Genomic DNA, 14,670 nt, shown 5'->3' with positions numbered 1-14,670 from the left:
GTCGTCCTCTACTGTGCCGGTTTTTTTTTTTTTTTTCAAAAAGCGAAACCGTGCTATCGGAAGCCGGTTTCTATATATTTTAAAAGTGAAGTCGTCCTTAGACCTGACGACTTCACTTTTTGATTTTTTTTTTTTTTAGACATTCAGCTTTATATATATATATTTTTAATTATATATTATTTAGTTTTTTTAAATATTTGTTTAAGTAAAAATATGAAAAATAGTTTTAAAAAAATTCTAAAATACTTAATCATTAAACCTTAATACAAAATTAAGAAGATAAAATGATACAAATTAAAAAAATATTAAAAAATCCTTCAATAATTATATTTGAATATTTAATTTGTTAATGTTAATTTTATTTGTGGTTTAGTTAGTCTACTAACTATCAAGTATCATTTAATAAAATACTAAATTTGTAAAATCAAACGAAGAAGTAGAGAACGTTTTGACCAAATCATAAGAAACTGACGAAAAAATCGCATGTCACTTTATTTCTCTACTGTAAACAAATATTTTAAAAAAAAACTAAATAATATATAATTAATATATATATATATATATATATATATATATATATATATATATATATATATAAAGCTGAATGTGTAAAAAAAAAAAAAAAACCAAAAAGTGAAGTCGTCAAGCCCAAGGACGACTTCACTTTCAAAATATATAGAAACCGGCTTCTGAGAGTACAGTTTCGCTTTTTGAAAAAAAAAAAAAAAGAAACCGGCACGGTGGAGGACGACTTCACCTTTAATGTCGTCCTCCACCACGACGACTTGACCCTATTTTGTAAAAAAAAATTCAACGAACCCATTTTTACAAATTCTTGGTCAAAGTGACCCCTTTTTACAAAAAAGCCGTGATAGACTTGCATTCATTTTGACATATTTTTTAGTGGAAGAATGAAAAATAATGTTTTAAATAAGTGTAAAAGTATGTCAAAATAATTTTTTTCTTAAGAAAAAATGATGTCTACGGTGAAAAGATCGATTTAAAATAAAAGGTTTATTTTTTTGTATAAATGGGCTCATTTTACATCCTTTCCTTTCCCAGTTGGAACAAATACAGTAGGTCACATATTATATATTACATACCTCACTTATAAATTGAGTATATCTAACATACAGATTTTAGTGGTAAATTTTACTTGATTTATTCTTTTGTTGTGGTTATCTCTTCTACTTTTGTGTCCCTTCCAGCATTCTTGGGATTGTTCTCTCGTCTGATGTCACTATGGCAACCAAGAACATCTTTGCTTCCTCTCATTTGTACACTTTTTATTATTAAATATTTAGTTATATGACTTTGTTAGTTAACAAAAACTGTATTTGTTTCATTATAAATATTTATATGTTTTTATTTACTTGTTTATTGTAATTTTATACTGTGTGGTATGTGCTATATGCTATGTTAATTGCAATCGTATTATTTTAAAAAAATGTATTATTTTATTTTGCCAATGGTTGTATTTCCAGTGTAATGGTCAAAATTCTAAATCATTGGCGTAAATTAACCCAATTTTCCCATTTTAATATAGATATTGAGTGTGAGTCCAATTTGAATGGTAATGCTTTTTATATTAAAAATAAGATGATGGTCTATTAATGACTATTGTCTTTTGGATAGCTTTAAAATATTAATGTTTTATTATTAGAACAATACATTTTAATCAACATTTTTTTATGGATTTCATAAAAATTCATTTGATTGTATTTTTTTTAAATATTTTAATGTTTATTTTATTGTTGTTTATTTGATATCACTATACTTCCATCTTTATGCGTAAAGAACATGTAATATTTCACCTTTAAAGATATATAGTACATATAAGCTTTGATAATGAAGTAAATTAAATGAAAATTTAAGATGTCAATTGAATGTTGTTTAATTAACTAATTAGGAGGAGATTTAAGATCATCTTCAATCTAAAATTCGTATTATTTATTTTATTTAGCTCTTACATTATTTATATGATTTTCATGTCATTTTTTATCTGAATAATTTTTTATTTACTTTAACCTTTTTCAAAACTCACAAAATACGTTTTCTCTTTATAATTGAAATATTGTTTAAGATTTAAAATTTAAAATCTCAATTTAAATAATTATACTTTCTTGGATATATCATCAGGCATTTAGAGAAAAAAAGAAAACATAACTCTAGAAACTAAGCCCTTCTGGGACCATATCAAAGTACCGAGGTGGTCCTTTTTTCGACTGAGATTTGCAATATCATTTCTAATCATTACGCACCTGAAATGATAATAAGACATTTCAATTATAGAACCACACATAATAGTCATACAAGAACAAAACTAAATAAGTCCATCAATAAAATTTGTAATAAATCTTATTGGAAAAAATGGTTAAACAACTTCTACTTGCTAAGAAGAAAACAATCATGAAATGAAATGTCTTCTCTAATAGGCACTGTGGTAGTAAATAATCAAATAATGATAATACTAGAGATCATAAAAACTCAGCAACTAGGGAGTCAAATCAGCTTATGGATTGGAGTTTAGAATGTACAAGTACCTTTCACCCAAGACCCAATGTTACTGAAATCACTGTGGCTTCCAATTCGTACAGCAAACAGGGGAATTTTAACCAAAGGCTGAATCCGCTGTACGAATAAAAACCAAGTCCTGGACACAAACCTGACTTAAAATTGTAAAAATTTCAAATTATGCAGTACATGAGAATTGGGAGAGGATCACCCCCAATCACAAGCATTACATGAATAATTTTTTTTCTAAAATGTGTGAACTATATTCAACAGTCACTTCCTCAGGGCAGTTATTGCCTTGCAGGAGAAAGGTCAATAAAAAATTTTGTACTTCTTGTTGTAATGCATATAGCTGGAATTATGCACTCCATATGGAACAAGATAAAATAATTTAATACATCCCACAAAATAAAAGTTATATTATATTAACAAAAAGATTTCATCTAGACTGACAAATGGCCTTATGAATCACATCACATTAGAAATCATTGGCTAATCCTGACTCAATATACATGGAAATGCTATAAGAATGATAGAAAATTGAGGCTAGAAGTGAGAAACAAATTCACTGGTCACATGTAAATAGCTTTCACAACGTTAAAGCAGGTGAAATACGGATTCTGACATAAACACAGTCTTCAAACAACCAAGATTGTGAAAACTAAGATCCAGTGTAGGAACACAGGATGAGACACAAAATATGTGTTAATAACCTACATTCACTGTAAGATTCTACCTAGAAAAATTAGGTATACATCAATATACAAAAAATAACGTGTGATAAATAACCTTTGAATCACTACTACCATTTTAGTAAACTTATTTTTACAATGCATGTCAGATCCTACTAAAAATACAAATTAATATTCAACCACAAATATACATTACACCTGAATTCTAGAACAAAGAATGAAAGAACCACACGTTGCAACAAACGTTTGGGGATTAGGTTTTGAGAGACAACAAAGACAGAGAGTGACACACTGAAGGACAATAAATTGAAAGGACTCAGGTTGAGAGTTTTTTAAATATCATGCTACAGTTGGCTATCGAGTGCAGAGCGCCCCCCTGCCCACTACAGGGGCTGCTGTAGCATAGCAGTTTAATGTAAAAGCCATAGCAGACCAAAATAGTTGGCTGATCACTGATTCCTATCATTTTTAAGAATTCATATGCATATATACAGCATATAAACTACAAAATTTCAACACATCACTCATGACAGATCACTGTTTCCTGTCATTTTACGAGCTTACCTAGACATAAAAAATATCCCACCAGAATATGATATTCAGAGTGAACAGGACTCAAAAGGGAAGTGTGAAAACGTGGGATCATTCCATCTCATGAGTAAACATGCAACAATTATAATCAAAGGGGAATATATCAAATGTCTATTATAATAAAGATATCTGAGGTAGATCTAGCATTTTCAAATTGTATTTTGAACTCTTGGCTGTATTTTAGTTGGCTGGAAGCAACTATTAAGTAAAATATGACTAGAAGTACGTTCAATTATCTTCAAACAAGTTAAACTGCATTGTACATCATCCACAAAAAACAGAATCAATGCGTTGGTGAAAGGCATAAACTCACATTCATCAGCGGCACCAGCAAAACACTTCAGCAACCACTTGCTTCCAAATGAAATTTCTAAACACAAATACCCAAATGGCTTCATCCAGTCCTACCCATCAGCTCCTCTTTATCCGGCAGCATCAGTTAAATCCATAGAGCTTATGAACTCCAACAATTGATATAAGACTACACTTCTCACAGTAAAATTGCACCAATTTAACAGATACAATTCTATGACTCCAAACTCTTAATAAACAAATAAAGCATCCAAGTGTTATTCACACAAACCCACAAACACAACATCTTACCTTGCCGATCAAAACATGGACACCATCTCTCAAACTCCACGCACAATTCCATGAAATTCACCTCAAAATGACAGACAAAACTATCTAAAGTCTACCAGAATCAGGACAAGTTTGATTTGATTATCGGAGGATTAATTAGGGGTCTTGGTCAACTGCAGTTAAAAACTAAACAACATACTATTAATGTGGAAGCGGGGAAAGGAAAGAAGGCAATTGAGAAGGTATCTCTGAACACAGATTTGATAAAAACAAATTGAGATCCGATTCTTTACAAGGTAAATCGAAAGGTGAAAAGATTTTAATTTAAGAAAATAAAAGGAAAATGACAGGGAAAAAGAAAGGGGGAAACTAATCATACTTCTCCCTCCAAGAGTAAACAAGAAAGAAGACCCAGGAGAGGGCCAAGAGAAGGTCACCGACAGTCTGGCGGAGCCAATCCCAGGCAAGATCCTCGACCTTGCGTTCGAAGTAGATCCTCCACATGGCCATGAAGAGGTGGAGAAGCGTGCAGCCCTTGGCGAAGAAGACCTGAAAATCGCGATCCCTGACGAAGGAGACCATGAAGAGGAGGAAGCCAATGGCGACGAGGAGAAGGCCGGAGAAGGAATCGGAGGTTTTGATGAGGAGTTGGTCGTGCGGCGTGGATCCCAAGAGCTTGGTGGCGGTTTGAACTCCGTGGCCGAACGTGTAAACCTCCTTCATGTAGAACATCATCAGCGCCCCGCACGTGACCGCTATGAGCGAGTGCAGGATGCAGATCACCATGAACGCCGACGACGATGATGCCATTCGCATTCTCTCACTCTCACTCTCACTTCTTCTTCATCTTTCAATCACCCTAACCTCATGCCTCTCTTCTTCTCATCCAAACAACGCCCTAATTAAACTATTAATTATTTGGGGCAAAAGATTCTACCACTGTGACGTAAGTGGGAGACCTGCTAAGATAAGGATCCACTGGGACCCTCTGTTACTCCACTGTCAAGTCAGGATAATAATCAATTTTCATTTTCTAAATTTCCTCAACCTTTTTTCTTACCAAACCTCATTCTTTGGAACACATTCAAAGCATTTTCGTTTCTGCTCATTTCGTCCCTTTTTATATCATATTTTCTGATTCACAAACTAATCAAACTGGATACAATAATGTGGATTCGAATCGATCTTCACAGGCCAATATTATCAAACATTGAAACTGCGTCAAATTCCGAGGATTCTATTTGTCTTATGGTAAATTAGGGAAACACGTGCTTTCCCTAATTGTTTATATTTTATTATAATATTTAATAATAAAAAACATTATTTTTAAATTTTTAAAATTGTCTCTCTCCTCGCTAGTTATTCATAAGAACCATTGAGTATTTTATCTTAGTAGCAACACATGTTGAATAGGTTTACTTATTCTTAAATGTAAAACACAACAACCTAATCAAATCTAATCAACTATTGATCTTTGTAGACATTTGCATCAATTTGGAAATTAATTGAAAGCAATTGAAAATGGTTTTGACCAAGAAGTAATATTTGTTAGCGATGGTTTTTTATACATAAACAGCAAAGAGGAAATTCATAACTTTCTTTTAAGAAAAAAAAAATATATAGTACCTAAACCAATTATCTATTAGCTTGTAACAGGATATCTAGCAGTCTGACATTGTTGAGATCAAAAGTTTAGCCACTCGTTAAAAATGTGTAAACGTGTCTTCAAAAATAAAAGGAAAATAAATTAATATTCTAATCTGTGAAATGTTTGAGATAAATTAAACATATTAATTACATTTTATATTTATGTCAAAAAAATTATATTGCGATAGAAGTTTATTTTGATAACAAGTTTCTAAAAAATTGATTTTAAAATAAACATGGAAATGGCAATTACAACGGTTTAAATTTTGAGATGGCTACAAAAATAATTAACTGATTAAATTAAACAACAAATACATTTAAAAATTAAAACATCAAATATATAGCATTAGAATACATCCATTTAATTTCCTTGATTAGCTACAGTAGTATTTCAGAAAAAAAAAATGAAGTTGAATGTCAGTTTCAACAGAGAAGCAAGAGAGGTAAAGCAAGGTGTGGTGAGAAACTTTAGTTATTAAAGCGGAAAAAAGGACCTTGATGAAGTACAAATGGGAGCAACAGCTACACTTTATCCTATAGTGTAATGAAACAACAGAGTGGGTTGCCACAAGTCAGGAATTTGGTGGCAAGTGACAACCCTGATATGATAATTGATAATTATTGAGGATTTTCTTTTTCCCTATATACAACAAAAAATTAATAACCATAAACGAATTGCATAAAGTAAAAAGAATGAGAGCACACTACACTCATCTTCCCACCAGGGAATGACTTGTGTAGGTGGAATGTCAAAACCCAAATAATCAATGATATATTGTCACACTTCCAAAACTGTATAATTTGCTTCTATGTTTGTATGTCCCTGCCTCCGGCCACAACTTTCCGGTGGCGCCTAGAACTCGCTCTCCGTTCTTTTCCGTGCTTTCCCGGGCCCCTCCTGGCAACCTTTTCCGGTGATGTTTCATGCACACGTTGCAATGGAGGACTGAGAGCAACTGCCACCGGAGCAGCCAGACGTTTCAATATATCCCTATGGTATTTCTGTAACCAACAAAAACAAATCATCAGTGACAATAAAGTTGACTTCATTATCAACATGTTTTCCTTAGTAATTATCAAACTATCCTACGATTGAAAAAAACAAACGAACTTATCATCCATTATATAATTTGTAATTAAAAGACAGTTCTTTCACTGTAAGCACAATATATGTTGAGAAAAAAGTTTATAACTTGATAGTGTGAAGAGAGCTTATCCAATCATGTATGATAAATGTACTGATTTAACAATAATTACTTTAGTAATTGTATTTATTAGAAAGTTTCTTCGCTGATAGAGTTAAAAAGAAAACATATACTGTTACAGATCAATCATGTTGTTCAGTAAGAAGCCTCTGGTTAAATAAAATTTTTACCTGAACTACAAAGTTGCGTCTTTCACAATCCAAGAACATGAGAAAATGAAAATCCACCCTGGACAAAAGTTTATCCCTGACAGTTGAGAAACTAATCTGGTCTCTAGAAGTGAATCGGTCAACTTCGTTGAACCAAAGACAAGTAAAGAGGTTGCTAATGGGAACATGTTCTCTTACAATTACACATCCTTCAGGAACATCTGCAATTTAGCCATCAAGGTTGAGAAATGAAGCAGAAGCAGAAGCAGAAGCAGGTGCATTTCATCCAACTGGGAAACGAAGTTTAGCTTACCACTTGTAAGAGGAAGTTTGGCCTCTGTATATGGAGTCAGTCCCTCATTCTTGTAAAACTCAATCTGAAAGTCTATAGAGGCATTATCATACTTTCCAGCGGCTTTATTTGCCTCGGCCTCAGCAAATACATCGAAGCGTCTATAATGTTTAGATATTGCAAAAGTTGCATTCTTCCTCCACAAAAACCTAAACACGGATGAGAGCAATAAGATGATGAAACATGTATTTTATCAAGACAATTCAAGTAAACTAGCAAATGGGTCTGCTGTATCACAGAAAGTGACCGAACCAAATAGGACGTCATAGTTCACAGACTTAAAAGGATTATCACCAAGCCCATTCGATCAAGAATTGTTTTGGCAAATTGCACACTCATTGTTTGATTTTCTAGATTGCCTTATTTTCTGTTAATATACCACTTTTTATTGTCTACTGCCACTTTGCTATTTCATATATGCTAAGAAGATTCAATTCTGTTATTCAGTTCCTTCATTTGCTGGTGCCCAGTGCATGTATAGGATCATCCCTTATAATGTATCTCAGTCAAACTCAGGCCAATCTCTCTTCATAAATCATATTCAGGGACATACCCCAGAAACAATATATGAAAATTAAATAATCTCAACCCTAATTTTTCGTTCCAGATACATTATACACAGTCTCGATCACAGGAACTTGGATAACCACCCAACCGAGATGGAGAACAATAGTTGGCATAGAGCATAAGGAAGAGAAGGATCTAAAGAGGAAAAGGTAAAACCAACATATAAAGCAGTGAACATGCAAGAGAAGGAGGAAAACGAGTAAAACAACAGAAGAAGCTGATAAAAATTAAACTTTTGTTTCCAAATAAATTTTCTATTCCAAAGTAGTCATTAGTCAAGATTCTAGTACTTCAAAACAGACATTGAAGATAAAATCCTATAAACTATGTCCTAGTGATACGCTCTTAAAGGGGATAACTGAAAACTCGATTTATGCTAGCCGATGATGACGCTGGTGAAATAGCAATTTGACCAAATGCCTAGGTAGCGTAAAAACAATCTATTATCCTAGTTCATAATAAGAGCAAGCTGAGATGAAGATCTCTAATCCAATATTATACACAGCATGTATTCATTTAACTAGCCAGCTGTCCTGGGCACTCTTTGTGTGGGCACAGCTTTGTTAGGCCAGATGGCAATTTCTAGATTGAGCTGTCTAAATGGTATTTTAGAACCTGGAAGTTAAGGAAGACAGTAAATGACTCAAATATAGTTTATTAGGAGCTCAACATTGTTCCTTTAAGGAGGATAAATTGGAACCTGCACTTTAACGACAATCTACCAGTATTTGTTCACTGAAATAGGCAATTCCACATCTTGAGTTTTAGCAACAATATTACAAGCAACAAACTCTATTGTCAGACCAGTTATAAGTTTTAATCATTAAAACTCCACCAACATTCATCAAAGCATCTCAACTAAAGACAAATATAGAAGCATTTTGTGGTCTAGAAAGATTAAGATGCCATCTTGTGTGGGAAGGAAATAACATAGTTGAACTTCCAGAATTTTAAATGGCCTGGGATGAAAGAAAGAACCAGAAAGATATGTATGGTGAAACAACTACACAGGACAATATTGTGCCATTGAGACATTAACTGAATATTTCAGATATAACCATTCTTGGTAAAACCATGAAACATACTACTATAATATATCAAGCCCCATATCTCCTAGTGCATCTGTAGTTGTAAGCTATATCATTAAGGTGGAAATAAAATCACGAGTCAATTCTGCAAAAGCAGTATACTTCACATATCTTCAGAAGAACTAAAAAGGTGAATCTCACATCGGACAACATATAGATTTAGGACTGAAATGAGATCTCAACACAACTGTCACATGTAAAGTTAATAGGTGTATGGCATTAAAGAGCAATGATATACCTTTCAAGGATTTGATATGGATCAACAACAAGCTCTAGCTTTCCATCAAGCCATATAGAATAACGAGCATTTGGAACCATTCTATGCAACAGAAGCTTTGGAATCTGCAAAAAAGGTAGCGTATGTTTCAGGTACACACAAGTACTATGATATGAACAAGAAAATACAATACTGTCTGAGTGATCTGTGTATGTGTAATTGTTATTTTCAATTCAAACCATAACGCTAAAATTATATTTGAAAGAAAAGAATTGACCCAATGCTGAACGCCGATACAAGAGAATAAATAGGAAATATTAGGTATGTTCATCTAAGTTTCTATTTTCTTTCCCCATCTGGGCTTCCATTTTTGTATCAGGCAAGTCAATGTGGCGTATTATTTCCTATAACATAGATTCTACAAAGATGAAACCCAGCCAACAATATTATATTTCCATAGAAATAACCAAATCCTAAAGAAAATCGTAACTTTCTAAAGCTTCAGAAACAAATATTACTAAAAACAAATATACTAATTTCAGGGTGCTTGTTGACATATAATTCTCACCTTCCCCGAGCGTCTTGCATCTGTATAAGGAAGATTACGAGCAACAATAATTCTCCACAAACCAATCTTCTTGCTGATTCCCAGCCTGCCAGAACTCCTCAAGTATTTTTCTGTTTCTTCATCAACAAACATAAGAAAGCACACGGTCTCCTTTGAATAATCACTTATATTTGTTGGCTCATTTATCTCATCAAAATTTCCTGAACAGATTTAATTCGTCAGAAACATATCAAATTAAACATCTAAATGAAAGCCAAAATCACATAATACAAACCAAATATGGCTGATGCAACAACTATGCCGTGACACTGCTCCATCACGAGGAGGTCATCTTCATCCATGTCAAATCCTGTGTTGCGGCCAGGTTTAGCTCCTCTAACAAATCTGAATGATGTACACATGCAACATTGTAGATGCAGAATGGACAGAAGTAAGTAAAGGGATAGAAGAAATATACTCTATTACTGAAACAAAAAAAAAAATTATAACCACATACAACCTTCTTCAGTACTCACAGATAAACAGAAGGGAAACATAGAACAAAATACAAAACATACCCACAGTGCACACTCATTGATTCTCGAATATCAAAAGATTCATTTCTCTGCCTCAAAGTAGGATATCCACCAAAGTCCGAACCACCAAACTCACCAACCCTGCTAAGAGTTTCCTCATAGATAAATGCTAAGTTCTGAAGTACTGGAGAAGGAGACGGAAACTTTGGCATATGTGCAATGGCTTCCTCCACAGGAAGGTAACATACCGGGCAGGCTGAAATACAAATAAGCAAAAATATTAAGGATAATGTCACTAAAATATCCATATGCCTTCTATATCCTCCAAAACTACACAAGCTCAAAAGAATCGACTGACTCTGTAAGGATGAGGGGTAATATTCCAATTAAAATTTAACTAATATAAGGCATTTGTAGAAACAATATGGTAAAAAAAATAACTTACGCCGTGGCCCGGTTCGCTTTTTGTCTGCCGGCGGAGGAGGAAGTGTGAAACTATTACACGGATGACCAGGAGGAAGAATGTAACCCAGAAAATAGCTTGGGGGAGAAGGAGGTAGAACTAAAACTGTGGATAAGCCCAAGATATTTGAAGTAGAGATCACAGATGGAGAATCACCTATAGACGTACTTTCATTAACTTTAATGTTATTACGCACACCGTTTCCCTCCTGTGAATCTTCACCTGTAAGCAAGCCAAATCACAAAAACTAAATCATGTGAAACACAAAAACAGGTTTCCTTCCTCCTCCTTACCAAGACAAGTGTCATGCATGATGCATTCCTACAAGTCTATATCCGATCAATCAAATTCAAACTCATGTTTGATGTTTCCCATGCAGCTTAACGGAGTAACACAATAACATCATTATTAATTACTAAAAAGGAAGAAGAGAAAGTGGGGAACCTTTTCCAAGGTACAAAACCCAGATGAAAACGGCAGCGGAGATTGCAAAGAGAAAGAGCATTCCCACCTTCTTTCTGCCTGCAAACTTGAAGATCCAATGGAAGAACCTGTCTTTCTCCTTCAGCGTCTTGGGAGGCTTTCGTGCTGATTGAATTGGAGATGCACCGTTGTGCTGCAGCATGTACAGCTGCTTCTCCAAAGAGCCATAACTCGCAGAACGAATACCCAATGACCCGCCACTCATCTTAATCTCTCTGAACGCTCACACGCCCCTCTCATTGCCCTCTCATCAAAACTTCCTTCGTTTCAATGGAATTGCACTTTGGCAATGCCACTATCACTTCCAACTCAGCAACGCACAGAAAACCAATTGTGGGATTTCTTTTCTGCCAGTGACTGTTAGAACAGAAACGGGAAACAAAGTGGCAGGAGAAGGGGGAAATCAAATCGAAGAAGTGCACTTAGAAAAAGCCAACAGAAATTCGATTGTGCGGCACTGAAACAAAAAACTGGGTCCCTAGGAAAATCCCCCCTTTCTTCAAAACAAAGAATGAATCAAGCTTTTTTTTTTCTTTTTTTTTTTTCTCTAATTGACCCAGTAGGGTTTTTAGCAGAGAAAATCTGAGTTTTCTGAAATCTGAAACTAGGAAGAAATCTGGGAGAAGAAATCTGGGATCAAAAATTTCAAGTCATATTTATACATAAATTTTGAATATATTTTATATATTGCTGTTCATTCTGAAAAGTGACGATCCCGGAGTAGAATATTTATGGGATGACATTTAACTATTTACCAAATTATGGCAAAAACATTTTTAAAATGTGGAACATATATCATGTAATAAATAATTAATTCATTTTTTAATGTTGCTTTTGGTTAGTATTATTATTTTCTTTAAGACTAATTTTGTGTTAATAGTAATGCATAATATTCTATACATTATATGCATTCAAAAAAGTGTATCAACTTTTAATAAAAATGAATAGATCCAATAAGGCATTAATGTCGAATTTAATATTTCATTTAATATTTTCAATCTTGGGGGAATAAAAAAGCTAATGTCAAAATAATATAAACACAAATTTGTTTCAGATACAATATTTCTCGATTTACTCTATTTTAACCTTTTTTTATTGGGATATTTTTTTTAAAACGAAAGATGTTGAAAGGATTTAGCATTTTTTAAATAGAAAATTATATTATAATTTTTATTTTTTATTTTATTTTTTTATGATTTAATGTGGATATTTTTTTTAAAATAATATATTAATTAATAACTCATATTAAATCATATTAAAAATAAAGAATTAAGAACATAATATCATTCTCTTTTTTAAATAGATAAAAATAACATGCATAAAATTATTTGATAACTATGCATATTAAAACAATTAAAAAACAATTATTTTTTTTCTAAGAGACAATTGTCGTCGAAGTTTAAAACAAATGTAAGGATAATTGTTGTGAGGAGAAAGGATGTAAAATGAGGAACCTGAGGTGGTATAAAAACAATGGGTAAAAAGTGGTCATATTTTATCCATTTTTTTCATACTGCATATACATTTTTATCGATTTAGCTGGTTGGTTTAGGCCAAACTAGTTCACTTTTTTTCTTTTTAAACTAATATATACTGTAAAAGGAAAAAGTACCAGGTCTAATAAGCCCAGTAATATTGACTTATTGCCTTGGTATTTAGTGAAGGAAAAGACAAAATAAGTAATCATGATAATGAATATATTATTAAGGTTAATTTTACTCTAATAATTACATATGTAGGGAATTATCATTGAATTATTGTTGTGTTGTTTGAGAATTAAGATAAGAAATTTGATAAGATGTTCATATTTCAATGATATTGAGTAATAGAGAAAAAGTATCATGTGATGAAATTCAACAAATATTATTTAAGAATTAACAATATTTGATGGGATTAGTGAAAAAAGAGTTTATCATAAAAGGAAGGTTGTTAGATAATATTTTGTAAGTTAAATGTGTGATTGTACATGTTTTTATGTTAATTTTTTTTATTACAAATTAAAATAAATATTAATTAACTCCTCCTTTTTATTTTATATGGTGGTAATTTTGATATGATCGTTTATTGGTATGTAAACATATGATTCTACAACTATAAATCAGTGAGAGGATAATTGAAATATAAGAATTTGAATAATTAATTTTTGTAACTAAGAAGTAAAAGTAAAAATTGAGATAAAGAGCTAAATTTGTATAAATATTTTATTTTAAAAAAATATTATTCCCATTCCAAAAGTACCTCACAATCTTTAGATTTTTCTTCCATTTTGTTAGTATGCAAAAAGGTTAAGTTTTTAGTATGCATGTAAAATTTCAATTGTAATTTTGAAGCATAGTTTATGAAATAAAATATAGAAAGTGATGGTCCTATATTTTTAACCGTTAATATCTTCTGGTTTTCAATTTAAGTGTGATTGGGTCTTTTTTTTTCCTTGAATAATAGAAAGTAATTTTCTAATTTGGTAAAACTTATAGTCAATATTGTTGCTTCCTTATGCAGAATAGTTTGGTTGTCTTCTTCTCCTTTCTTCAAAACGTCACTCATTAACACCCTAAACAAAATGACAAAACACAGCAACCCTAATTTCTTCCACTGACTTATGGCGAAAATAACATTTTTCACGTAAATCATCCATTATGTTATAAAAGGTAAATCATAAAATCAATTTTAGGAAAGTTAGTAATTCACTAATTTTGATATTATTACTCGATATCATGTCAAAGAATTCACGAGATGGATGTTGTACATAGCCGTTATTAACAATTTGCTTGGAATTACGTAATTAATTGCTTGCATGAACACTAAATCAACCTTGACTAATTTTTTTTTATAAATAAACTACAATTACAAATAAAATGAACCATGTGTCGTGATTTAAAAAATAAATAAAATTAGTAAAAGTTAAATTTATATAAAAAAATAATAATAATTAATAGACCTAACACACATTGATTTATTAAGTTTGCAGTAATCAGATCTGATATAACTATATAACTATGAAATACACATCTAAAAAAAACAATACAGTAATAAAAAG

General features: G+C 32.2%; 2 protein-coding genes across 2 annotated transcripts; both read right to left on the bottom strand.

Annotated features, from left to right (window-relative positions):
* Window positions 1–4,613: 4,613 nt before the first annotated feature.
* LOC114186732 lies at window positions 4,614–5,450 on the bottom strand. Its single transcript, XM_028074720.1, has one exon. The coding sequence runs from the start codon at window positions 5,193–5,195 to the stop codon at window positions 4,749–4,751; it is 447 nt and encodes a 148-aa protein (XP_027930521.1). The 5' UTR covers window positions 5,196–5,450; the 3' UTR covers window positions 4,614–4,748.
* A 1,020-nt stretch (window positions 5,451–6,470) lies between these two features.
* Window positions 6,471–12,275, bottom strand: LOC114186860. The gene is made up of 9 exons (XM_028074902.1): window positions 11,595–12,275; window positions 11,133–11,372; window positions 10,730–10,943; window positions 10,447–10,556; window positions 10,173–10,372; window positions 9,626–9,729; window positions 7,694–7,881; window positions 7,402–7,601; window positions 6,471–7,028 (listed from the first exon to the last, which is right to left on the bottom strand). The coding sequence occupies exons 1-9, from the start codon at window positions 11,836–11,838 to the stop codon at window positions 6,834–6,836; spliced, it is 1,695 nt and encodes a 564-aa protein (XP_027930703.1). The 5' UTR covers window positions 11,839–12,275; the 3' UTR covers window positions 6,471–6,833.
* Between the last annotated feature and the right edge of the window lie 2,395 nt (window positions 12,276–14,670).

The sequence above is a fragment of the Vigna unguiculata genome, chromosome 6 (genome assembly GCF_004118075.2).
Source record: "Vigna unguiculata cultivar IT97K-499-35 chromosome 6, ASM411807v1, whole genome shotgun sequence".
Lineage (NCBI taxonomy): Eukaryota > Viridiplantae > Streptophyta > Magnoliopsida > Fabales > Fabaceae > Vigna > Vigna unguiculata.
The sequence above is the reverse complement of the archived record's forward strand: the minus strand, read 5'-3'. Positions and strand labels throughout refer to the sequence as shown.